The 27,198-nt window shown below is 33.8% G+C and overlaps 3 protein-coding genes and 1 long non-coding RNA gene across 6 annotated transcripts; all 4 read left to right on the forward strand.

Moving 5' to 3' along the window:
- Positions 1-3,374: 3,374 nt before the first annotated feature.
- Positions 3,375-5,851, forward strand: LOC140841869 (transcription factor HHO6-like). Of its 3 annotated transcripts, XM_073209585.1 has the most exons (6): positions 3,375-3,782; positions 4,111-4,370; positions 4,473-4,857; positions 5,157-5,233; positions 5,323-5,635; positions 5,718-5,851. In XM_073209585.1, the coding sequence occupies exons 1-5, from the start codon at positions 3,569-3,571 to the stop codon at positions 5,602-5,604; spliced, it is 1,218 nt and encodes a 405-aa protein (XP_073065686.1). In that variant the 5' UTR covers positions 3,375-3,568; the 3' UTR covers positions 5,605-5,635; positions 5,718-5,851. The 3 variants fall into 3 exon arrangements, with proteins under 3 accessions (XP_073065686.1, XP_073065685.1, XP_073065687.1); XM_073209584.1 differs by having other exon boundaries at positions 5,323-5,787; XM_073209586.1 differs by lacking the exon at positions 3,375-3,782 and adding an exon at positions 3,822-3,880 and having other exon boundaries at positions 5,323-5,787.
- A 2,488-nt stretch (positions 5,852-8,339) lies between these two features.
- On the forward strand, positions 8,340-11,193 carry LOC140840613 (la-related protein 6C-like). The gene is made up of 10 exons (XM_073207794.1): positions 8,340-8,988; positions 9,244-9,325; positions 9,426-9,520; positions 9,612-9,683; positions 9,799-9,878; positions 9,978-10,059; positions 10,231-10,278; positions 10,368-10,436; positions 10,542-10,661; positions 10,842-11,193. Exons 1-10 carry the CDS (start codon positions 8,602-8,604, stop codon positions 11,082-11,084), a joined length of 1,278 nt encoding a protein of 425 aa, XP_073063895.1. The 5' UTR covers positions 8,340-8,601; the 3' UTR covers positions 11,085-11,193.
- A 3,708-nt stretch (positions 11,194-14,901) lies between these two features.
- LOC140841870 (peptidyl-prolyl cis-trans isomerase CYP40-like) lies at positions 14,902-19,866 on the forward strand. Its single transcript, XM_073209587.1, is given in 10 exon segments — positions 14,902-15,200; positions 15,732-16,160; positions 16,162-16,233; positions 16,357-16,444; positions 16,553-16,605; positions 17,452-17,556; positions 18,573-18,648; positions 19,447-19,484; positions 19,585-19,642; positions 19,725-19,866. Coding segments are annotated over 9 exon segments (1,089 nt in total). The 5' UTR covers positions 14,902-15,026; the 3' UTR covers positions 19,639-19,642; positions 19,725-19,866.
- A 1,945-nt stretch (positions 19,867-21,811) lies between these two features.
- Positions 21,812-22,757, forward strand: LOC140840614 (uncharacterized). Its single transcript, XR_012120029.1, has 2 exons — positions 21,812-22,147; positions 22,263-22,757. It is a non-coding gene; the product is annotated as an uncharacterized lncRNA (long non-coding RNA).
- The last annotated feature ends 4,441 nt before the right edge of the window (positions 22,758-27,198 follow it).

Consider the following 27,198-nt stretch of genomic DNA (forward strand, 5'->3'; position numbering starts at 1 on the left):
GGGTGTGCATTCGGTTGGTTCGGTTATCGACCGAACCGAATTATCCATAACCGAATCGAATTATTTTGTCAAAACCGATCGAATTATTTTTCATAACCGATGAAAACCGAATCGAATTAAAATCGGTTAATTCGGTCGGTTACCGAATTAACCGATTAGTTTTTTTTTAAAAAATTGATTTAACTTTAATTATATATATAATTTTTCTTGAATACCATAAACTCACACACATCACAAATGTAAAAGTTTTGTTTGAACACAATTAATATATATTATATATTAAAATTAAAAAATATATAAAAATTGATAAATAATAAAAATTTATTAAATAATAATATTTATTATATCGATTAATTCGGTTAACCGATTTCAAATTTTGAAACTCATAACTAAAACAAATTAACCGATATAACCGAATTTTTTTAATTTGAAAATCGAATTTCCGAAATAACCGAACCGAATTTTCGAATTGGTTCGGTTCGATCGGTTAATTCGATTTAATCGAAATCTTGCTCACCCCTGCCGGCGGCATCAACATAAGCAATGACAATAAAAGGCAAAATTTCATTTGAGATATGTTTTTATCGGGTAACCAATGAAAGTTGGGATATAATTAGCAATTTTTTTATTATCGTTCCTAATAGTCGAATAAATCGCAAAAAATAAATATTTGATATTGGGTGTTTAAAATGACCCAAATAATCTTCACAGTCCGAAGCATTCTTGGCAACCGTGAAAAAAAGGGAGAGAAATAAATAAAGATTCCACTAGGAAAGGTGGAAAATAAGGAAACAAAAGATGTGGCTGGCCAACAAAACAAAGAAAAGGCCTGTCTCGCATGGTTTTGTGGTGAACCGGTGATAAGGATTTGTATGGGTCCTCTCCCTCTTCCTATTATATTTCTGAATCACAAAAACGAGACATATATTTTATTTAGATCATTAATGAAAAACATTATTTTTTATGTTAAGAATATTGATGGGTATTAGTCTGGAGAGGGGTTTATTTTTATCAGTTGGGTTATTAGTGTTCTAGAGATTGGATTGGACCATTAATTGGTGAATAGGCCCAATAGAGAGCCCAAAATAGTTAGAGCCCATGGCCCATCAAGGAAGCTTATAAATAGGAGCTATCTCTCCATTTTCAAAGGGATTTTCGAGACATTATCTCATTATATGCTCCAAAAAGCTTCTAGCTTTTGAGAGTACATATCTTGGGGTGTTTGCTAACTCGAGTGCTGGAGGATCTTTTACTGGGAATCTCGCGATACCTCTAGTCTCGTTTCGTGACACAGGTGACGACCCTTCTTGAGACCGTCTCACAAGAGATTACTCCCACAATTATATTTCTGTTTTTGTATAATGTTAATATTGGTGAAATCGAAGACAAAATCTTGTTTTTTTAAAAAAAAATTAGAGAACAATCGACTGATTTGTTTCTTATCTCGATCAATTATTCATTTATTTGGATCCAGTTGTGTATATTTAAAATCAAGGAATCATGTGGATTCCATTCAATGAACCTTGTTGGGGGAAAGTTTATGGCTATGTCCTGAAAAGATTCTGAATTATTTATTTTGTCCTTTTTCTTTATAGGATGGGATTTATTTACAATGGGAGTTTTACCAATGAAATATTTAAACAACAAGTGCTAAAATCATTAATTTATATTTCTTTTAGTATGTTGTAAGTTTTATTATTATTTTATTGGCATTTGAAAATGAAAAACAATGCAAAAATCTTACATTTTGTATGGATTTTGACGAGTACAAATTTGATTTTTTTAGTTTAGTACGGATATTAAGATTAGTAGTTTAATGGGATGATTATCTTAATTTGGGGGAAAAACAAAACACTTTTCCCCTTGTTAAAACTTGCTAGCATATCTAGATATCAAAATAGTAGTTTAAATTATAAAATATTTATTTCACTCCCTTTTGATTTTTTCCCCGTTTTGCTAGTTCTTTCAACTTTTTTTGGTAATATGATATGATATAGTGGGACGATCGAAGTCTTTTATTTGAATTGACTATGCCACTTGAGTATATCGAAACTATTATTTCACACTTACAACCTTTTTTTAAAAAAAAAAAAAACAAACAAAAAACCCATCCTCACCATGTAAAAAATGTAATTCATAAGCAACATGATTTGATAGAAATAAAGAGGTTTATTGTGAGCGATTTCACACATCTTTATTCGTAAAACAACTCAATCGTTCATGTTTATAATAAAAAATTAATGTTTTTGACGTAAAAAGAAATATTTTTTCGTGGTGACCCAGATAGAATATCAGTCTTACAAAATTGACTGGTGAGATTGTTTCATAGGAGTTTGTGTGTGTGTGTGTATGACCTAGAGTAGGTTTCGAGTGAGACGGTCTCACGAATCTATATCTGTGAGACGGGTCAACCCTACCGATATTCACAATAAAAAGTAATACACTTAGCATAAAAAGTAATACTTTTTCATGGATGACTCAAATAAGAGATCTGTCTCACAAAATACGATCCATGAGACCGTCTCACACAAGTTTTTGTGACCTAATTCTTTCCCGAATTTCTTTACTACTCAAAGAAGAATAAAGATGGGAAAATAATTTGGTTGTATTTGGTTTTAACTTTTGATGTTAACATGAAATTTTCGTACTAAGAGTTCTTTTCGAAACACTAAATGCTTTTGTTCATATGTATATCCGCTCAAAAAAATCCTTCTGGTGTTCAAGGACTTTATAAGATTTGCATCCTAAAGACTTTTTAAACTTTGAAAATTGTTATTCTTCTCTTTTTTCCTTTTACTTTTTCCATCTAACGATGATATGGTTATTTTCCAATTTTCTTTATTCTTTAAAATATTTTTAAAAAAAATACCACAAAATTTGCAAAGATAAATTTACAAGAATTTTGAGAGGAAAGGGAACAAATTTTTTTAAAACTAAAATATCCGAACACAACTAACTAGGGCGAGAAGTCTAATTTCACCAATTAGTTTTTTTGTTTTTTTTTTAAAAAAGGTTAAATAAGAGTTGAAAAATCTCAACTATTTTGGATAAAATTTCACTTTGTGCCCTTCAATTCCAGGGTATTTATGCAGTAAGTCATCCAAGTTATAAATAAACTCGCGCTTTCTAGAATCGCATATGCAAAAAATGGATTAAACGAACGTTATTTTTATTTTTTATATCATGATACTGCCACTTGGCTGGGTTATCTGGCGGTGGGGATGAAAACTAAGAAGTGGCTGATGTGCAATTTATTAAAGTGTAAAATTAGAATTTCCTAAAAGAGAAGGGGCCAAAAGAGAATTTGTGTACATTTGTCCTCTTAAACCAGTTGGCGTTGAAATGCAGCATATATTATCGCGCGCATCCCTGTCAAAACTCGACGTCGTTTAACAGAATCTATCACGTCTCTATTCTTCTCTCTCTACAATCCCGAATACACACTGTACAATACGTAGAATACATCAACGTATATACAGACTCGTCCCCATCATTGCCCTATATATAAACATTTCCGGGCCTAGGATTTAATGCCAGAGAACAATCAAATCATTGATCTGGAACAGAAATGGGCTCCTTGATGGCATCGGAGTTTGGCTTGGATCCCAGAGCTGTATCGGCATCGTCGATCCGGGAGTTTCTGACGCAGGTTTCCAGGATTCATGACCAATCTGAGAGGGTAGCGAAGCTTGATGATTACGTTAATGGGCTTGAAGTCGAGATTAAGAAGATCGAGGTTTTTAAGCGCGAGCTACCTCTTTGCATGCGCATCGTCAACGAGGGTGAGTTGTTTCTTTCATTATACATTGAATCTTTCAACTGTGTGTTTTTTTTTGCAGTAGGCATTATATCGAGATGTTGATCTCAGAAAACGAATGTGGTTACGTTCTTTTGTTTTGGTAACCGGGTTTAACTTTTTTAAAAAATCTCTTTTTTCACGTGGGTTTAGTTTATTATTATTTTTATTTTCTGTTGTTTTTGGATTCTAGATTAATGGGATTGTTGCGATGTTCATTTGTTGATCTTTGTTCCACTTTTTTTTTTTTATAAAAAAGTTTTATGACATAAATATCGATTTCTGATATTTGGGGTTTGTGATTGCTATTGCAGCTATGGTGATAGTGAAGGAGGAGTTAGTGCAGTATAAGAAATCTAAGGCGGTGCCAGTGTTGAAAGAATTCATTCCATTGAAGGGAACCAGCGATGGAAAAGATGAGAAAAATGAAATCAGTAAAGAAAATGACGTCAACGGCAGTGATAAAATGAACTGGATGAGCTCATTTCAGTTATGCAACTCTGCTAATCAGAATCATCATCCAAATTCTGGTACCTGCAACAATAATCAGACCTTAAAACTTGACAAAATTAAGGTACAGCGGAATTTGCAGATCCTGTTTGTATTTGGGACATGGCCTAATAAGGTTTCTTGGTTGCGCATTTATGGCATTTTTTGTGTTTTTCTTGGTTATTAGGGAGTTCGAGAAGAAATAAATCCACCGATGATGAATGGTATACTTCGGAATGGTATAAACATGGCAATAGGAACGGCATTTGTACCGTTTAAGGAGCAAAATAACTTCCCCATGATGATGGTGGCGAAGGAAGAGGGTGATAAATTGAATGGGCTAAATCATCTTGATATTAGGATCAAGAATCCAGGCGAGGAAATTGATTCTGGTGGTTTTAGCTCGAAATCGAGTTGTAGCAGATCAGGGTCCTCTTCTGCAACTGATGATCAATCGAATTTACGGGATCGACAGAAGCCTCAGCAAATGGCTAGAAAGCAAAGGAGATGCTGGTCATCTGAGTTGCATCGCCGGTTTATTGAAGCCCTGCAGCAACTGGGAGGTGCCCAAGGTTGTGAATCATCATGATCAGTTATTTTCTATCTTTTGCTCTAATATTTACTTGAACATTGTTGTTTGTCTTCGGCATGGATTCCTGATAAAGTTATGAGAATTTGTGTTTGTCTGATTTGATTTTGATCAAAATTATAATTAAACATGTTGTTTTGGTTAGTCTTGGATATCGTATTGGTAAGTTATATAGCGATGCAGAGTGGTTAATAAGTTATGTTATGCTTGATTGAAAATGAAAATTATGTAGTAGTTCATTGTTGAAGCTCGTCTAATCCTATCTCGCCCTGTGCAATGCAGCTGCGACTCCTAAACAAATCAGAGATCTCATGCAAGTTGATGGTCTATCCAACGATGAAGTGAAGAGTCATTTGCAAGTGCGTTTGATCTTTCTTTCTTTACATCGCTCCACTTTTCGTGTAACGAAATTCCCATTTTTACATTACTGGATTCTGTGTTGATTCAGAAATATCGTCTCCACACTCGTAAAGTTTCTACAATGCACCCCTCCACCAATCCTGTCGTTCTTGGAGGTTCGTGGATGTCCAAAGGACAGTATAGTAGTGAATCCTCAAAGCTGGAAAATTCCCAGTCTGGATCCCCTCAGGGCCATTACCATATGCAGGTAACCCGAGCTTCTCGGGGTACATCTTTAACTGGAGGCGATAGCGTGGACGACGAAGATGACGAAAAGTTCGAGTCCCTTAGTTGGAAGAATCAGATTCAATTAAGGAGAGATGGTCCTTAAAATTTTCACCTCGAGTTTTCCCGGTACAGAGGTGCAAATGGAAGAGCCATTAGTCAATCATATATAATAAAAAAATAAAATATACAAGATTTAACAGTTACGAAATTTTGCAGGCCTAGATTTATTTTGCTTTCCGGCTTTGTTTAACGAGAGAAGGAACTTCTAGTCAAGTCCAGCTCTTGATGTCCTGAGCTTTAAGTCTTCCTTTAGTGGAGATTTGAATACTACATCACCCCTTTTTTCCTACGAGTCTCCTTGGCAGTTGTTTCCTTAAATTAAATGGTCTGATTTAATATTTTGTACTGTCGGTAAATATAAATTTTGACATAAAATATAATGATTAGGTCTCTTGTAAGACGGTCTCACGAATCTTTATATGTGAGACGGGTCAATCTTACCGATATTCACAATAAAAAGTAATATTTTTTCATAGATAACTCAAATAAGATACATGTTTCACAAAATACAATACGATTTAAGTAATATTTTTTCATAGATAACTCAAATAAGATATATGTTTCACAAAATACTATACGATTTATGAGACGGTTTCACACAAGTTTTTGTTAAATATAATATTATGTCACTTCACAAAAAGTTTTTTCTTATATTATATGAAAATAAGGCGGTGTAAACCAAATATATATTATACCTGTAAGACTATTATTAAATTAATTATTGTGATAAAAATCGAATTTGTGGGAATCGGTCAATATGTAATCTTTTGAAGAGATAAGGATAAATCAATGTTGTTTGTCTTTTGTCTTAGCAACGGAAGGCAAAAGTTTTAAAAAATCCAATTGACTAGATTGTTGGAATCCACAACCAAACAATCATGAATAAATGTGAATGTAAAGAATGGTTCAAATTGGAGAATCTTTATTTGTTTTTTGCCCCTAAAGATTTCTTTGAACTTATCTTAGATTAATATTATTAACTTTTTAGGAAGGTTTATTTAAATTAACATTAATATTTAAAAAATTTGTGAAAATTACTTTACTTTTCACTGAAACCAAAATTTAAACCACGAATATAAACTATTCGAATAGAAAAAGAATAATTTTCTTGGACCTTCGGTGGTCAAAAATATTAATAATAAACAAAAGGTAAATTGATCTTTTAGTTAAAATAAGTGTCATTGATTTTTGCTAATGTTTATCCAAAATTCTTTGACAAACAATCCCTTTCACAAACAAAATAATGGAGCAAGAATCTTTAAGACAAGATATGATGAATGGAGCCCACATCGATAAAGATGGCCAAAAAATGTTAGGTGAAAGTTTTTTAGTATAAAAATAGATACCAATTAAATTTAGCTTTTCAATATGCTCGAGGGTTCTTTTTTGACTTCTTGCCATTTTTTTTTAAAAAAATTAATAATTTATTGATGTTTGTTAATATCTTATTTATTTTGTGAATTAGGGGAATCTATTCTATACAAAATAATTATTTAATGTGTGATAATTGTTTAGGTGGAATGACTTGTTCCATTGAAAATCACTACCTTATCCTTATTTCACATCAAACTTCAAAGTGGCTTCATACTATTGGCAGAGGAGGATGCCACCCTAAAAGCATGATAATAAAAATTAATTATTCTTTTTAAAATTATATATTGTGATTATAGAACCACGGATTTAATGGGATAAAACAAAGCTTTCTAATTTTTATTTGATATTTAAGTAAATGTTATCCGTAATATTGCAAATGTTTGTTTGAATATGTTTTGAGATATGACGAAGAAATTAGATGACATTATCTTGAAAATTTGATGTAAAATTTGAAAAGAATGCGCCTATCTAGGGCACGATGAAATGCTCTATGTATCGAAGTTTTCATTTATTTAATTTTGAAGATTGCATAGCATGACCATATGTGGTCGAGGGATACCGTGAGCTTTTATTGTCAAATCTTTCCTAGAGAATTATGTGAAGCAAAACTACTATTGTCCGTTATTATCTCGACAAGTCGTGCGACAAAGTTCAACCAGTCTCACCTTATTAATTATTATTTTGAGATTCCAACTTGATGGTGGTACATGCACTCAAAGACTTATGCTTCATTCTTCGTAATAAGAAGATGATGTTATCGAGAGAAAACAATCCGCAATTTCGAAAGAAGTTCGAGTTGGTGGATATTGAATACGAGTGGTGCTTGCTAATTGAAATCTATTGAATGTGTTCATCGCATAAGCGTCATTAGAAAATGATGTAGTCTTTTATTCGAATAAGTTCTTGTATTATTGTAATTGCTTATATTTTAGTGGATTAGCTCGATAGATGAGAGTGAAATCGTGAATGTAGGTCGGTTGGATCGAACAATAACTTTGTCTTTACTACTATGTTTTTATTGCTCTAAATGTAATATATATTGTACCAAATAATTTTAGTCAGATTTGATTAAATGTCACTTCCAATATAGTCTATAAGTCACATATCCATCTCGATATCAACTATAATGGATCACATAATCAAACTACAAAATGTGGTATTATTTTAAGTCGGAAACAAATCGAGATTTTTTTTCCATTGCCAAAACCTCCGAGACCATTTTCTTAAAATCATGGGCTTAATTATGCAAAAGGCTGAAGCCCAATTCAATATTTTAATGAACAAGGCCCAAAAGGCCCACCTCAAATATTACCTCTAGAAGACAACTGCCACGTGTGTAACCTAGTATTCTCCGAAACATATTTGGTCAAACCCACGAATACCGTCGATATGTAAGAGGGAAATAAGCCATTAAACAATCTTCATTCTTCCCGTTGAATTCAATCACTCACTCACTAAAATTCAGGAGAAAACAACAATTTCTCTTCATTTCTTCACTGCCAAACAATGGTGAAAATCAATACACGCAAGCCACCCGCTCGAAGCATTGCTTTAATAATCCCACCACTGCAAACAATTCGTCATATTCAATGATCCGAAAACTGATTCAAGGAATCATTTCACAACCCTTTTGTTTTCTTTAAAATAAAAAGGAGAATAAAGAAGAATGGCACAGCTGGTGATGAAGAAAGGTATTGATATTGGGGACGATCTCAAAGTTTTTGATGATGCGTATGAGGATGAGAAGAAGGTGGAGGGAATGATCAGTGGCGGCACGTTCAGATTCAACGCGGCGGCGCCGGAGTTCGTGCCGAGGTCTCAGGCGCCGGAGGTGTCCATGATGGGGTATTACATCCCTTGTTTGCCATATATTGATGGGAATAGTGGTGGGAGTTGGGTTTACGTTGCTGCGGGTCAAGAAGCCTGTAATATGCCTATGGTTTCAGATCAGAAGCCCAATGTGAAGGCGGCACCCGCCGCTGGAGCTCTGCCCCGACACCGTGAAAAGGAAAACCCCATTTCTGACGAGCTTAAGCAGAAGATTATCAAACAAGTATACTTCTTGTTTTATTTTTCTTCTCTTTTATGTCATTTAAAAATTCTGATATCTCGTGAATTGAAATGAAATATATAATATGCCGGATTGAGAATTACATGTTTTTTTGGGTAGGATAGTTGTTAAGAATCAAGAATTAATCTTTATACATTTACTCACAAAGTAAGAATACTTCATTATCCTCAGATAAGAATGCTTCAGAATAAAAATATTTACACCATAAAAGTGACAATATATGTTGTATTATATCAGGTGGAATATCAATTTAGCGATATGAGCTTGCTAGCCAATGAATCCTTTGTGAAACATGTCAATAAAGATCCCGAAGGCTTCGGTGAGGATTTATTTTGTATTATGTTCGACGGGTTTACGACGTTGTTTGAGTTTCAACGTGTTAATCGTCTGATAAATAAATGTTTTGCGTCTTCCAACAGTTCCAATGAACATCATTTCATCCACAAAGAAACTCAAATCCTTGAATGTCATCCACCAAATCATGGCAGAAGCTCTACGGTCCTCTTCGAAACTGGTTAGTCTTCTAATCATAATATGTAATAACACATTGTTGTTATATATATACATACATATATAGCAGCATAACCGTGTTGTTTGGTAACTAGATTGTAAGCCATGATGGTAAGAAGGTGAAACGAAAACATCCCTTTACTGAGAAAGAGAAAGAGGAGTTGCAGGTATACATATGTAACCACATATTTTTGTTGTACAATAAGTGATGAATGTTTAAAAGTAGCGACGCGAGGTTTTCCTACAAATAGGTGTTAGTTTGATCATTATCTTATCATGCAGTTACGCACGGTTATAGCAGAAAATCTACCTGATGATCACTCGCATCAGAACATCGAGAAAATTTTTAACGTGGTTGGAAGGTACTATAAAGATCAATATCGTGCATCTTGCTCATTTATTCTACTTTTCTTGTCAATTTAGCGGATGAAAGTAATCACATATTCATGTGATGTTTGCAGTATCAAAGCAATTCGAATATGCCAACCACAGGATCCAAATACTTCACGTTCTTCCAAAGGCGATTTAGTCATCAGCAACAAGGTAAAAAAAGGTGGACTCGAGTCATTGAATGTAATATATAATTTTTTCATTAGAGAAGACCACTGTCTCTTCTCACGTTGGATCCGCCCATGATCGATCGTTAACATGAATCGCCACGAATAAGATGTTTTCTTGTCATTGTGCTAATCTGATTTACTACTTTCTTTGCAGCTCCATGCGTTAGTAGAGTATGAGAACCATCGAACAGCAGAAAAAGCAGTATGTTCTCACCTTTTGACCTTCAAATTTATCACTGTGATGCTTATTATATATATTTTTTATTAATGATAATCTCCCTCTTTCACCAGGCTGAGAAATTGAATGATGAAAGAAACTGGAGAGAAGGCATGCGTGTGAGGGTGATGCTGAGACGTTCGGTATGTTCATAAAGTTTATTTTTTTGGGGGGAAAACGTCCATTTTTATTTATAAATCACAAGTTTGTATTGGAGAAGATGAATTTTGTTAAACTACATCCTGCAGCCAAAGTCCGTGCTGAAGAACAGAAAATCAGAGTTCGAAGGATATATAGACCATGACGAAGGGTCGATTTCTCATGACGAAGATTCATCCTCTCAGGCAAATGTTTCAGAATCATTCGAGGTTGATACTAAACTCCTTACTAGCTATAAATGGTATTCCTATTTGTTATAAAGAAGAATCTATATCATGCAACTTGATATTTGTCACACATGATCACTTAGATAATATATCACTATGAATTTTTTTTATACGATAATGTAATAAGTTACTGAGTGATAATCCTCAAAAACCTTGGTGTAGGCTGAGGAAAGTTCAGCCGGATCGAAGAAAACGTGGGCTAAAAACCGAGTAAAAACTAAGCCAGTTCGCAATCAACTTCAAACTGCGCGAAGCCTGCCCACGACAAGTTCAATCCCGAGCTGCTCATTTTTGGGCGAAATATCTGCCAGACAGAACACGAAAGGGCCAAGAATGCCGGATGGAACAAGGGGTTTCACTATGGGGAGGGGAAAGCCACTTAGTATCCCTGTCCATTCAAGTTGAACGAGTGTATATACAATATAATTGTCCAAGAAAAGATATAATGTTTCCACACAATTATTTGTTGGTTGTTATTTGGAGTAGAGAATATTGAAAGGTACCTAATTACTTTTTTTGGTTTTTCATTAGCACTTATTATTATAAATATGAGTATGGCTAACTCGTCTCACGAATAAAGATCCGTAACATCGTCTCACAAAAATTTACTAGTCAGTTAATTCTCTTAAGTTGTCGTCTCAGGCTCGAAACCCAATTATAATAAACCCATTTCCAAACCAAAGAAACAAACTTGTATATATCTAATTAATTAGTTATAATAACTTATTTATAATATAGAAGGAACATCATATATGAGTCGAGGTCTTAAATCTATTGAAGCCTCACTGAGATCACTAATTTAACACCTCTATTCCTCTACAAATCTCCAAAAGTAAGCTTAAACTAGTTAATTAAAAGACATTTGTAATCATTAGGACTAAATATCATATACTTTTAAAACCATATAATATATGAAATAATAAGAAATATTATCGAGATTTGCTAGCCTCGAATACCCAAGTATTCCGTACACTGACCATGTTGGGAAACAAATTGACTAAAGAGTAAAATAAATTTAAGCTTTCAAGTGCCCAGGAGCATGAAAGACTCGATAGTTATTATTTTATTATATATATATATATATATATATATATATATATATATATATATATAATGAGACTTAGACCGAGAAAATCACAAGAATTCAACAGATAACAGACAATTTAGAGCTTGGATTCAAAAGATGAATAATAAAATAACATGAAAAGCTGCTGGAATTTTATTTGATTTTGACTAAACCCTTGTACTATAAATTGAGAATCCTGTCCTTTTCCTCATAAAAAAAAATTACATCAAGTACTTGAGAATGAATATATATATATATATATATATATATATATATATATATATATAAATTTTTTAAAAATAAAAAAATGTACCACATGCAAAAGTATAAATTCAAGAGTACGATCGAGTGTAACCATCGGAAGTAATTAGTCTGTATGTACCTATGATCATTAAATAAAAAGGCATTATAATTTTATAAAATTTTCAAAATCTTATGCTCTAAATGGTGGATCATATTATTATTATTATTATTATTATTATTAATGATTTATTATTATTATTATTATCAATGAAGGATCATATCATATGTAGTGAAATTGTGAGTATCACTATTACCAATGCAAATATTCTCTTTTTGATTTAAGACTGGGATTCTCTTACTCTTTCCGCTGTTTAAATAATCTGACACCTTTGTTTTTCATGTCTTGACATTTTTCTTCATTTTCACTATTTCATTAATTTAATGGAGCCTATCACCACATGCAATTCTTGGTTTAAATAAAGTTAACCACCCCCCCCCCCCCCCCCCCCCCAACCTCAAGTTTTGCAATGTTAAATCGTCAACATCTCGAAGAAATCTTAATTATATTTTAATTTCAACAGAAAATATAATTTTTTTCTGATTTGATTATCTATTGCCAAAGAATATTGGAATAGTGAAGCTTAAAGACAAAGATCAACTCAACTAAAAATTCAGAATCCTCCTTGTCTGAAAGAGTATGACCAATGGCCTCGTTATAAAATGATTTTTTTTACCCTATTTTCTGCATCAATTTTGAAAATTTAAACTACAAAATCTGACAAATAAATATATATTCTAGACTTCTTTAATCATTATAATTCACTTGCTTTCCAAAAATTTTCTAACCCTCTTCTTGTATTTTCACACTGGCTCGATCCACAACTTTTACTCCTCCTACCTTGCTTATTACTCCACTTTTTATTTCCGAATTATTCAAAAATTTGGCACATATAATTTCAGCTAAATACTTTATCAAACGCAGATTACTGGAACTTTTTATAACCTTTCATTTTCTTTCCTAACATCTCATCAAGATTCAAGAATATTCCTGATACAAATCCACTTTTCATTGCTTAAACCTCGGTTCCAAGCATATTTTCTTGGAAATAATGTCTGGTTTCAGTAGTCCGCCATTGTTAGACCCGTATTCACAACAGCAGCCGGCTCCGCCATTTCAGGCAGCTGCGTACACGGCCCGTTCGGGTCACGGGTCGGTTGGACCCGTTATCGGAGTTCTAGCGGTGATAACAATACTGGGTTCCGTGGCTGTGATGATCGGTAGGCTGTGTTCGGGTCGGAGGATAATGGGCCGTGGGATTAACGACTTCGAAGGATGGGTCGAGAGTAAATGCGGGGCTTGCATCGACGGCCGTGTTGACCCTCCTCCTCCTCCGCCGTCGCGTATCCTGGTGGAACACACTTCCCCCGGCCAGGTTGCCACGGCGGCGGTGGCGCCGCCTGAAGAGGAAGAGAGAGATGAAGAGGAGGTGGTACCTGATAATCATCAGCACGAGAGAGTCAAGTCTTGAAGGAAATTGGAGAATTTTCTGTTTTCACATAAATTAGGTCCACTTTATTATTTTTTCGAAACATTTCATATTGCTTTATGCTAATCAGTGACTCATTCTCGTTGAATCGACAAAGATTTTAGAGATTTTTTTTTTGTGAATTGGGATTTTAGATAATTTAATATATTTATTCTGCGTTTAACTAACATACATTTCCCAAAAACACATTAAAAATTTAAAGTGTTTTTTTAAAAACTAGATCCATACCACTTATCCAAATGAGAAAAAATATATAACTTTGATTCAGAATTTTGTAAATAAATAATAATAATAAAGAAGTGGATACAAAGGTGGGGTGGGTGGGGGGTGGGGGGGGGCTGCATTCAAATAGGGGTTTGTGTGCACCCACGCGATGAATAATAGAGTTTTGTCATCATCACAAGTTCAAGAATGAATGAAGCAGACATCGTACTCTTTAAGCCTCTCATTTAATATTTTCCCAAACTAAAAAAACTCAGAAAACCAACCTTTACCCGTCGGTTGACACTCATATGCATTTATGGTACTATTTATTTGAATTGAACTAGAATGGTGGGTGGACATTGTTAGTTGAACCAACAAAAGTTGAGCATCTTTCTATATAAACATGAAAGAATATCCAGTTGAATATGAATGTTATTTAAACTTCGGGAGGTTAACAAATATCGACTGTGTTTTGCCATTTGCTTCAACCTTGCATATGCTAAGATATATATTAGAGCTAGAATTTTAAACTCTGAAATATTTTAACAATTCAAGTTTCGCGATAAAGAACTCTGTTCTAGCACACCTAGAGCTAGTTTATGTGATGTATATTGCCCTCATTAGGCCAATGATGTCAATCATTTTCAACAACAAAATACTTGACAAAGGACTTTCAAAAAAATAAAAGAAAACCTCTATTTTTGAAATATGTAATAAAAAGTATGAACATGTCTTTTGTGATACGGTCTCACGAATCTTTATCTGTGAGACTGGTCAACCCTACCGATATTCATAATAAAAATAATATTTTTCATAGATGACTCAAATAAGAGATCCGTCTCATAAAATACGACCCGTGAGACCGTCTCACACAAAGTTTTGCAGTACAGAAGCTGCAATGACTGTATAATCATCATATAATTATATAACGGAACACGTAAGAATCTAATCGAAAAATAATAATTTTATAACCAATTTAACCCCCTGCAACCCATTAATTGTTTTGACAATTTGACAGGTTGATCCATACCATTTGGACTAATTGGGCTTTGGGGCTTCGAATTTGGGCCGCCAGCTCAGAATAGCAAGGCCCAGCGGCATTTACATTTAAATTTTAATTAAAAAGAAAGAGGTCCAGCCTCCAATGAACTCGTAGTATACGAACAATATATCGTATTATAAGGTAAGGCTTAGGGTTTATCGGTCTCATTCTTCCAGATTCTATAGATACAGTGAACATATATATATTTAACGCACATACACTTTCTACTGTGTGAGGAAAAAGCTATGGGTGGGAAACCTCGGTGCTTTCTGGATATCAGCATTGGTGATGAGCTGGAAGGAAGGATTATTGTGGAATTATTCGATGACGTAGTCCCCAAAACCGCTGAGAATTTCAGGGCTCTCTGTACTGGAGAGAAGGGCATTGGCCCTAACACCGGTGTCCCTCTCCATTTCAAGGTTTCTCTTTTTTCATAAAATAAAATAAAATTGGTGGTTTTTCATGTCTGGGAATTTTGTTTCCTATGTAGCTTTGTCGTCTTATTGACCGATCATTTCTGAAGACTTTAGATTTATGGGTTGTTATGGATCGGTTACATAGTTGCGGTTGTCAGTTGTTGTTGTATTTGATTAATTTAATAAATTGGTGATGTGGCAATATCTTTACCTAGTTCTTCCGTTCTTAAGCTAGGAAAATATGGTGGTTGACTTTTGTTGCCTCTCTTCAGGAACGATAAGAGTTCATTGTATTTGCTAAAGATGAAACTTGTTGTTTTACGTTTTGATTATACTTTAATTATTTTTATGAATTTCAAGTTTGACATTAGTTTTAGCAGTTCTCTTAAGTGCATAGTAGGTGGCTTGTGTTGTCGGTACACCGAGCGGGCAATTTTTTTTTTAAATGTTCTTGTTTCGGAAGTTGTTCCTGATTGAACCGGAGAATTGCTTCTTTCCTGGATAATACTTAACTATGGTTTATGTTTATTTTAGGGATCTAGATTTCATCGTGTCATTAAAGGTTTTATGATACAAGGTGGTGATATTTCTGCTGGTGATGGGACTGGAGGGGAATCCATTTATGGACTGAAATTTGAAGATGAGAATTTTGAATTAAAACATGAAAGAAAGGGCATGTTGTCAATGGCCAATGCTGGACCAAACACTAATGGTTCCCAGTTTTTCATCACCACCACTCGTACTTCGCATTTGGATGGAAAGCACGTTGTATTTGGGAAAGTCATAAAAGGCATGGGCGTCGTGCGTTCTGTCGAACATGTCACAATTGGTGAAAATGACTGCCCTTCAGTTGATGTTGTTATTTCCAATTGTGGAGAAATTCCAGAGGGTGCTGACGATGGGATAGTTAACTTTTTCAAAGATGGCGACTTGTTTCCTGACTGGCCTGCCGATCTCGACAATAATTCCAGGTGAGCTCTCTTGGTGGATGAGTACTGTTGAATCAATTAAGGGATATGGAAATGAACATTTTAAGGTAACAGTTTGATAGCAATATATACCCAATAAGAATTCTGGCTTGGCTTGGCTGCTTGCCTTTCGAACTCCCCTTTTCATGCTATAAAATAATTCCTCTTTTGCTTATCTATGTTAACTACAGAAACAAGACTATAAGATGGCTCTGCGGAAATACCGTAAGGCTCTACGGTATTTGGACATCTGCTGGGAAAAGGAAGGGATTGATGAAGGTGGTCTCCATATCTTTATTTCATTTAATGCTGGAGTCTGGCACTTTATAGGACAAGCAATTTGAGTTTGAATCATGATTTTGTCATTTCATTTTATTTTTTGAGCAGATAAGAGCCTATATTTGAGGAAGATGAAATCACAAATATTTACCAACAGTTCTGTAAGTTTCTTTTTGATGACTTAGAGTTTCTAAAAATTTATTCTTTGCATGGATCATTATATTTTTTCTAACTGTCGTTCTTTCCTTATTTGATGTATTATTATTATTATTTTTACCTAAAATGAAGTTAATGTGGATGTTGAAATTTAAAGATGCATCACTTCAGGCTAATGTGATCGGTAGCTCTCAATTCTCATATGTTGAGAAATTTGTTTTCATGAGTTTATAGAGATGATATTTTTGTCCGTGCTTTCCACTTACATGGTTGTGTGTACATTTGATAATTGGCTTCCTTTGGCGATGAGGTTGTTAGTCCATCCATGTTTTTTTTAAAAGATAATCATGTATTTGGACTTTTGTCTGATCCATACAAGGTTATAGAAAGCGCGTCGAGTGATGAAACATGACGATCAAACTTCAAGTTTTACAAGTTTTATGGGTTTAAGCGTTTTTAACTGTATCAAGTCAATCAATAGAGTTTAATAATACATAACCTTTGGCGGTCGTCTCACGGACTACTTTCTCGCCAGTCAAGTGGAGTCTCATTTGCAAAGAACGAACTTTTTTGGGGATACTAAGGTAAGGGAAGGGTTTGGGTTTTGGGGTGTTATTTTAGGCGAAGGCCAAGATAAGGGCTTTTTATCATGCTTCGAGCTTAATTGCACTTAATCATCACTTTTTCGTGCTTTTAGAACACTGGTGATAGTTAAATTGTTTTTAATGGGTGCAATTGTTGCCCTCTTGTTTTAGCTGCTGTTAAATTTGGTTTAAATTTTAGACGATCATGCTTCCAGTCTTCAAAAATATTCTTTTTACCCAGCAAATGTTTGATTTTGGTTTTGCTAGGCTTGTAAACTGAAACTGGGAGACTTGAAGGGAGCACTTCTAGACACAGACTTCGCTATGCGTGACGATGAAAACAATGCAAAGGCATTGTTCCGCCAGGGCCAGGTTGTTATTCTTTTTTAGTCTAGTTTTTATACATGCGTATTTAAGAAAATGGCTGAATGCCTTTATTTTTACGGTTATTTTGGCACATCAACTGATAGTTATAACTAGTACCAAGAGATCTTTTTGAAGTAAGATATCATATTTGATCTGGAACTACACAGCCAGTATTTTACTTCTGTTTTACCAAAATAAAAACATATGGGCTCTCTGGGTGGGTCTTCAAAGAAAACAATTAATAAGTTGGTCTTGTACTTTGTTGAAAACTAGGAACTGACATATTGTTTCCATGAATAACACAACAAAGGTACAGAGATCTGCATTTCATTTCCTATAATTGTTTGTATTCTGGCTGAAAACATTTTAGAGTACCTTTTTCTAAATGGCCCCTTGTTTTACTTGTTCATGTATTTTTGGTTCTTAGTCATTTAAGAGAATCCATAATTTTCAGTCTTAAACTTACCTTCTTCAAATGAGATTATTTGATTGCTGAATGACATTGCTGCTCTCATATTTATTCCAAAAGTTTAATTTTCTTGCTGTGCATGAACGTACTTGTGATTGATAATTTAATTTTTTGAACACAGTTGTACATCCCTCGTTCTCTTTTCTTACTCGATCTCGAGAATCTAGACAATTTATATGATACACCGGCAACCTTGTCTGCCTAGTGGTTGTTTCTGTTGGGCAACTCACCTAGTTAGATGCTTAGTTGATGTTTGACACTTTGACGGAGTATTACCCTTTTTTCTTTTTTATCATGCTTAATTATCATTTGTTAGAAATGTGGGCAGTGGTGTCCTTGTTCAGGTGCTTCATAACATGTGTATACATCTGTCAATTTCTGATTTGACTATCAGACTATGTGACCTGAGATTTGAGGCACTCAGTTCACTTCTATACCTGAGCGTCTTCTCCTGAGATCCTCTTTGACTCTACCAATTTTAAGGAGTTTCTTTATGGAATAAGTTGTAATTTTTCTGGCTTATTGGTTCTGATGTTTTAATCATTTTTGTCAGGCACACCTGGCTTTAAATGATATAGATGCTGCTGTCGAGAGTTTTAAGAAAGCATTGGATTTGGAGCCAAATGATGGTTAGTACGACTATTTGGCGTTCCTTCTTCTTTTTTTCTTGTCTCTGGATTCTTGAGAACTCAAGGAAGTGTTCTTTTCAGTTGATTTAATTTAATTGATAATGATTTTTGTATTATAAAAAGGTTGTTTGAAATAAAATATATGTAATTTCTAAAAAAATTAACATATGTTCCCAAAGGAGTAAACTCCATTGGGAAAAAACAACTCTTGATTTGGAAAAAATCATATTGAAATAGACAAAATGAACATTCTGTTTTGTTTCTTGTCCGTGTCTCACTTGGAACTTGTATGTGCAGCCCCTCCGGAAATATAGAAATAGGAGGAAATTCAACATGTTTCTTCCCTTCTGGGGCCTTAAAGATAAGATATGAAATACATTTTTGGTTTTCTTAGTAATGTTCTAAAGTGTTCATGGAATATCCTAATGTTATGTTTGGATCAATGGATTTAATTTTTAAAGAGTTTTTATTCGATAATGGATTTTAAATAAAAATCTTCTCGGGTGCATTAGCAATTGCTATTACATTTACAATTGCCTAAGTTGATAACGAGTGGATTTAAAATTCAACTAATATAATTTATACAAACAAATGAAATGGATTTGAAATCCACTTGTACAATTATTTCAATACAAATGTACCCTAGGAGAGATGGTGATTTAATTTTAATACTTTTATATTTATATTTCAAGTTTTTGAAATAAACTCGGTGACTGAATTGAAGAAGCAGCAAATAATATGTCTCTGCTAGGCCTATGAATATTCTTTTAGCTGATATTTGAGCTGGTATTGCTGTAGGTGCAATAAAAAAGGAGTTTGCTTCTGCAAAGAAAAGGGTATGGATCTCTTATTCTTAAATTCATCCCCCAATCCCATACTTTTACTGTCATGCAGACTACTCAACTCCCGTTCTATTTTGTTTGTTCACTGGAATAGATTTCTGATAGACGTAACCAGGAAAAGAAAGCATATGCCAAGATGTTCCAATGACTTAGTAAGACAACCTGTCAGTTTCAAGAACCTTGATCAGAATGTTGTTACTCGCATTAACTATCGATTTCTTTGTTGGTTTTCAGGTTTTGCATCTCACTGTTTGACATTTTCTGTTCATTCAGTGATTTAGTATTTGTCAGGGTCAATCTGTTCTCCTTTTTTTCTTTTTTTTTCCGTTGTGCTCCGATTACTTAAAAGAGTTTTGTGGTATAGATCAACATAAAACTACGTGGTTGCAGTAGCATCTGGCGACCCACATTCGATTCTTGGTGAGCACAGTTTTCTTGTTCATCTTATTTGCATTGATGGAGTTGAACTCTTCGGGCCTAGAACCTAGATAAAATCTGTCTCCTTATCAGATCTTTTTTGGTTTGTGAAATATGCGTTACACCAATCTTTGGAGTCAAGAATGGTGCATTAATAAAGAAATTTTGTATGCAACGAAGTTAAAAATTATCTTGAATTTGGAATAGCAAGCAAATTAGTGCCTAATTTGGTAAAAACAATGGCAGGAACAATCTTTTGCATTTCGTAATTTTTTTCTTTTCTTACATGGTTATTACTATCTTTTGCAGCTTAATGAGGACCCTTCCTTGGAAAGAGGCTATGCCCGGACCATTTCAGACATAACCAGGGGAGTCTGTTGGATTATTTAAAAGGAGGCAACATGTAACTTATGTTCTCTTTGTTATGTTGTACTTTATTCTAAACCAAGAATTTTACCCTTGCAATGTTACTTTAGCAACTAAACAATATCAATCTATATTATTTATAGTATTAAGTTTGAAATACTTAAAAGAATTAACTTTGGTGTTTTTGTGATTTTTTTGAAAATATCATCATACGTTTAAAATTATAAAAAGTATTTAATAAAAAAAGATTACAAAAATATATTTAGTATATTAACGTATTCTTTTGACAATATTATATTCACTTTCTAAAATTTTTAAAACTATTAATTTTTTTATCTTTATCCTAAATTTTAGTTTTTAAATAATTATATATTTTTAATATAAAAATTCATGTAAAGAGTCGTTAGTTATATTATGTGATGTCATGGGTTGGTCACAAAATTATAATATCGCCAAAAATTTAACTTCCAAAAGGTATTAGAAAGCATTAAGTTTCATGCCTCAAAAAAATATAAAGAGAGCATAATCAAGTTTCATGGTGTTCTTATACGAACAAATATATGTTGCCGGAGCAAGTGTGCGAGGATTTTTTTATGTTAATATATACTTTAGTACCAAGTAAAATGCAATGAAATAAGAGTGGATTAGTTTATAAAAACATGACATTTGTTTTGTGTACATTAATATTGTCACCTTAAATATGTCCGAAACAATAGTATAAATAAATATAAAATCTAGCCAAAAATGCATGAAGTAACGTATGGTCACAGTTAAATAACACTCATTTTTTTTAAAAAAAATAGTAAAATAACACCAAGTTAATCACGTAAATCTCAGGTCATTGATACGTCATTCTGCTTGTTATTAATTCTTCAATGCCATTTCACCTAATTGACGAATAAATGGCCATAATTTATTTAAAATGCATGGACGCAATTTGCCTCGTAATTTTTCACTCCTAATGCTGAATTACTGCAATATTTGACAAATTAAGACACTGCATTGACTCTCTAAATATTGAACCCATGTGTAATTGAGGCCGTTGACCAAAGTCAAAATTAAATGTCTTAGGATCCCATGTGCCTTCCCCTCCCTCTTCTTGTACCAACGTTTGGTTTGTTAATTAATTTTTATGACAAAAGATCTCACAACCGTTAGCATTCAGTGCGTACTAGGTGAATCTCCGGACTTGCAAACCATGTTAGACAGAAAACCACACATTGCTTGCCGAGAAAGTCGAAATTTATAAACAATACCACCACTTGGTTTTTGTTCTATGTTTAATGTTTTTGTTCACATGTACAAGTGCCAAACGCCCAAGATCCTAGTGGAAGACTAGGAAATTTACCCAAATTATGAACAAAATTTCAAAATAACGGCAATAAAGTCAATCTTACCAACCCAACTTATGATTTTATTTTTATTTTTTTACCAATTTCAATTTGTCTCCTTCATTTCAAATGATCTCAAAATACTGGAAAAATTTCTTTAAATACCCCAGACCATATCCTTCATCAGCATACCAAAATCAAATTCCTTGATTCAAATTGTTTTTTTTTCCATCCATTACTTACTATATATCGATCGCAAAAATTGCTAAAAATTAAGTGACGCCATGGCCATGAAATGTGGAGCAGCTCTAATTATTCTTGCCATGGCCATCTCCATGTTTGGCCTCGCAATGGCAAACAAGGCCTTGACCAACACCGGAGGAAACTGGAGCCGGACCGAAGACTACTGGAGATACTGGCACAGAAATGTTAGTCGGGATTCCAAAAAAATTGTTGTTGGTGGCTCTGAGAAGTGGCATTTTGGGTTCAATTATACTGGTTGGGCGATCAAGAATGCGCCTTTCTACTTGAGTGATACTTTAGGTTCTAATCATATATATTTCAGTTTGGTTTGATAATATTTATTGTTGAATTTTTAATCCTTTGCATGCATGCAGTTAACAATATTGACCATACGTTTTTCTTGTCCATATGGTAGTGTTCAAATACGATCCACCAAACGATACCACATTCCCTCACAGTGTGTATCTGCTGCCAAACTTCCGGAGTTTCCAAAAATGTGACCTAAGAAGGGCAAAGAAAATAGGAGAGGTGACGGCCGGAGGCGGAGAAGGGTTTGAGTACGTGCTCAAGAGGTGGCAGCCATACTATTTCGCGTGTGGCGAGCGTAACGGCCTCCATTGCAACGTCGGAATGATGAAGTTTGCAGTCTGGCCTTTGATCCGTTGGTTTTATTAAACGTTGGCGGAACAAATTATGAAGAACAACTTTGTGTTATCTTACGTTTGAAATAATGTTATTCGTTCGTGTTGCTAGCTGTCTGTCTTGTGTTTTCATTTATGTTTGGTATGTGTTTTTGTTTCTGCATTAATGTCATTTAACGAATTAAATAATCGAAGGGCTTGTGTTGCTTCATTAGTTTATGATATTTTTGTATGCTGGAGGAATGTTAAATTTTACTGTTTACACTTTATTGCGTGGGAAATGTGTGCAAGAATGTTAGAAATCCTTTTTCAAGAAATAGTCATATAACACTCGAAGGGCTTGTTGTTCCCATAATGATTTTAATGTAGAATATATTATTTTCGCATAATTTCTATTATATTTTCCTATCATGAAAATATACATAATGAGAAGCAAGACACGCGCGCGCGCGCGCGCGGAGAATGCATCGACAAGTTATAATGAGTTTGTTCCCCAACTTACTTTAAATAAAATTCCTTTTTCAAGAAATAAATGCACGCCGCTCTTCCCCGCCCTCTACACCTCTGAGAAGAAGTCATCCATTCCTCCACCCTCGCCGTCGAAGCACTTGAACGAGTTTTGAGGAGACATGGAGGCGGCGGTGCTGAGGCGAAGCCCGACGGCCATACTGAAGGTTGCCATGGATTGGATAATGAGTAATTTGGATTCACGAAGCAGATACGAGGTGGGGGAAGAGGTGGGGCGGGGGCATTTTGTGGATGTTTGCTCCTCGATCCATTGTCAGGAAGGGTGAGCTTAAAGGCCAAAAAGCGGCTGTCAAAATCATTCCCAAGTCCAAGGCCAGTAAATTAATTAAGGAAACTTGCATGGATGCAAATTTGAATTAACCTATAAATAATAGAAATCTATTTCTGGAATTCTTCATTGACTAGGATGGAGATTACACTTCTTTTTTTTGTGGTTGTAAGAATTTACTAGTATTTGCATGGTCGTTATACAACTATGGGTGCATGCTTGTACGAGTGCGGTTGCATGACGAGTCTTGCTAACAACTATTTAGTATTTATTTTCTTTTTACATGTCACGCCCTAAGTAGTTATGGACAAATTCAAAAAATTCTCTTCACCATCAACACTCATAACTTGAATCTTCATGTTATTTCTTTACATGTTACAAGAATTGACAACTCTTAATTAGTTAATATAAAGTCAAGATAGTGTTATGAATGAAATAATCCAACAGGTGATGAACAACTAATTTAAGTAGTCACTACTACAAAAACGCAAAACGACAACGGATTTTATCCGTTGTTGAAAATGCGTTCAACGACAATAATTTTATGCATATGTCTTGAATTATGCATGTTGTATATTCTAGCCAGTATTCAAATCTTATTGCATTAATTCTAGTTTACTTGTCTACGTTTGATTCATATTTCATGGGACACCTAAATGGTTCTCAATTGGTTTCTTGAGAAGTACTCATATCTCCTGAATTATGCATGTTTTGTATATTCTAGCTACTTCATATGATTAATCACATCACTTTGACCCCTTAAACTAATAATAATCCCACTCATTCAATATTATTTAATAATAATTTCATTTTTTTTAAAATACTTATATTATGATATATAAAATTACGATTACAACGAGATAAGTAAAATTCTGAACCAATTTTTTTAAGTACTAAACATAGACATTTTGTTAAATTTAATGGGTTCTTTTTGTCCAATAATTTTAATTTGCATTAACTCATGATTATAAATTTGACTATCATTATTATTTAAAAATTTGCTTAATTAGGTTGTTTCTTTTGGTATAATTGATTGTTCAATACTGTACACAACTCTACGGAAGTAAAGTGATGCAATCAATAATTTAAGGGGATGTGTGGGCATTGTTCTTAGTTTAGGGTCCGAAATGAAACTACAAATATTTATTTTTCAAATATATGATACCCTATCAAGTCCTAAACGTACGCCTAAAGATATACACAATATATATTCCATATCTCAGAAGATATGGTATGAATCTCAATATATATATATATCTCTCTTTGTGTAGAATTTACGTGGCTGAGTTCAAGTATTCAAATTCTGTGGTTTTGGACCCTTTGATCAGAGAGTGTGGATGCAATCAAAGTTACTGTCTTGGTTTACTGTCCCTGCTTCTTCTTCTTCTTCTTCTTGATTATTTTTTGGCCACCAGATGACAACAGCAATTGTCATCGAGGATGTCCGAATGGAACACTGAGTACTGGTCTGACAGGGCGTGGCGTCGGAATATTGTAAAATTCTACGAAGCTTTTGAAGATGTTGATAATATCTATATATATTGTGATGGAGTAAGGATTCAAGACATCATTTTTCCTCGAAATGAAACCTGGTTGCTCTTATATATGAACTTTATCCAACGGTACTTTCAACGAGAATTATATAAGTTGGGATTCATTTATATTTTATGTAAATCCGGCTCAATCGGATTTCTTAGACTTCCAGCATGTTTATATCATTGTTCGATGTAAATCTTGTCGCCTCTGTGCCTTGCAGGCCATGCGAAGGGGGTGATCTTATCTCATGCACGCAAATGAGAAATTTATAGGTCGAAAATTATATAAAAAATAATAATTTGATGGCGCATTTGTTTATCTTAAAAAATTTATCCACGACCCGATTTGGTATATATATATAATCATCAAAAACTTAAATCACAATCCATTATTATGTTTATTTCAATTATTGGTTGGGTCAAAATTATCACGTGTTTACAAAAAATAAAAAATTAGAGGTAATTATTATTTGAGTAGGTCTCTTGTGAGACAGTCTCACGAATTTTTATCTTTGAGACGTGTGAACCCTACCGATATTCACAATAAAAAATAATACTCTTAGCATAAAAATTAATATTTTTCATGGATAACTCAAATAAAAGATCTGTTTCATAAAATATGACCCGTGAAACTATCTCACATAGGTTTTTGTCTAATTATTTTATTTATTAATGATTAAATGTAATGCAAACTCAGACGGGTTTGGACTTTGGAGGGGTAATTTGTGGATCTTAAAATTCAAAACGTCGTCGGGGAATTGAACCAAATTATTTAGGGTTTTTTTAAAAATAATTCAATTTTTTAAATAAATTTCGAAAGTAATTTAAAAAATAAAACTTTTGCAAAATAATGTAATCCGCGCTTACAAAGCGCGAATGCTAAGCACGGACAATGGTCGAGTTAGCTACGAATATTTTAGCGACGGATTGTATATAAACACCGTCACTCCAATGGCTTCAGCAACGGTTATAAACCCGTCGCTAAGCCAGAATCGGCGACGGTTCCAAAACCCGTCGCTACAAGTCGCGACGGTTTTACAAACCGGCGCTGTTGCCAAAATTTAAACAAACATCCACGTAAAATCTAAAAAATAAAAATTTAATTAAAAAATTAAATTATTTTTTTTAAAAAAAACCCCTCCGATATATTTCTCATATTTACAGACAAATGACAATGTCAATTAATCGTGAACATACCCTAATTCAAAAATTTTCAATTAATTCAACGGCTTGCAACTTTGCAGCGTGCAATGTACACTACGGAAAGAGAATTTGCGTGCTGCGAAAACCACAAAAAAAGAAAAAAAGAAATTTTAATTTAAAAATAACTCTTCCAATATATTTCTCATATTTACAGACAAATGAAAATGTCAATTAATCGTGAAAATACCTTGATTCCAAAATTTTCAATTAATGCAACGGCTTGAGTCTTTGCGGAAAGAGAATTTGCGAGCCACGAAAAACCACAAAAAGTCAAAAAAATGAAAATATTTTTTTTAAAAAAACCCCCCCGATATATTTCCTATATTTACAAGCAAATTGACAATGCCAATTAATCTTGAGCATACCTTGATTCCAAAATTTTCAATTAATCGAAAAAATGGCATTGTCATTTGTCTGCAAATATGATAAATATATTGGAGGGATTTTTTTAAAAAATAATTTAATTTTTAAATTAAAATTGTTTTTTTTGACTTTTTGTGGTTTTTCGCAGCGCGTATATTTTCTTTCCGTGGCGCACATTGCACGTTGCAAAGATGTAAGCCGTTGAATCAATTGAAAATTTTGGAATCAAGGTATGTTCACGATTAATTGGCATTGTCATTTGTCTGTAAATAGGAGAAATATATCGGAGGGGTTTTTTTTAAAAAAAATAATTTAATTTTTAAATTAAAATTTCAATTTTTCGACTTTTTGTGGTTTTCGCAGCGCGCAAATTCTCTTTCCGCAGCGTACATTGCACGCTGCAAATATGCAAGCCGTTGAATTAATTGAAAATTTTGGAATCAGTGTATGTTCACTATTAATTGACATTGTTATTTGTCTGTAAATATGAGAAATATATAGGAGGAGTTTTTTTAAAAAAATACTTTAAATTTTAAATGTAATTTTTTTTTGGACTCAAATTTTGGTAACAGCGACGGTCGGAAAAATCGTCGCTACGTTTAGCGACAGTGTTTGAGACTGTCGCTAATTCAATTGTAGCGACGGGTTTAAACCGTCGCAAAATCTTGTAGAGCGACGGTTTTTATATACAATCTGTCGCTAAAATATTCGGTAGCTGACTGGACCAGGGTCGACGCTTCTCCACCTGGATTACATTACTTTTGCAAAAGTTTTTTTTTTAAATTACTTTTGAAATTTATTTTAAAAATTGAA

This window comes from Primulina eburnea, chromosome 9 (assembly GCF_022965805.1).
Source record: "Primulina eburnea isolate SZY01 chromosome 9, ASM2296580v1, whole genome shotgun sequence".
Classification (NCBI taxonomy): domain Eukaryota; kingdom Viridiplantae; phylum Streptophyta; class Magnoliopsida; order Lamiales; family Gesneriaceae; genus Primulina; species Primulina eburnea.

What these genes read in the sequence shown, in the direction of transcription:
- LOC140841869 (XM_073209585.1), top strand. Translation starts at nt 3,569, where the DNA reads ATGGGCTCCTTGATGGCATCGGAGTTTGGCTTGGATCCCAGAGCTGTA. An exon ending in TAAAACTTGACAAAATTAAG is followed by an intron (nt 4,371 to 4,472) that starts GTACAGCGGAAT and finishes CTTGGTTATTAG; the next exon opens with GGAGTTCGAGAAGAAATAAA. An exon ending in AAGTGAAGAGTCATTTGCAA is followed by an intron (nt 5,234 to 5,322) that starts GTGCGTTTGATC and finishes GTGTTGATTCAG; the next exon opens with AAATATCGTCTCCACACTCG.
- LOC140840613 (XM_073207794.1), top strand. Translation starts at nt 8,602, where the DNA reads ATGGCACAGCTGGTGATGAAGAAAGGTATTGATATTGGGGACGATCTC. An exon ending in ATTTAGTCATCAGCAACAAG is followed by an intron (nt 10,060 to 10,230) that starts GTAAAAAAAGGT and finishes CTTTCTTTGCAG; the next exon opens with CTCCATGCGTTAGTAGAGTA. An exon ending in ATGTTTCAGAATCATTCGAG is followed by an intron (nt 10,662 to 10,841) that starts GTTGATACTAAA and finishes ACCTTGGTGTAG; the next exon opens with GCTGAGGAAAGTTCAGCCGG.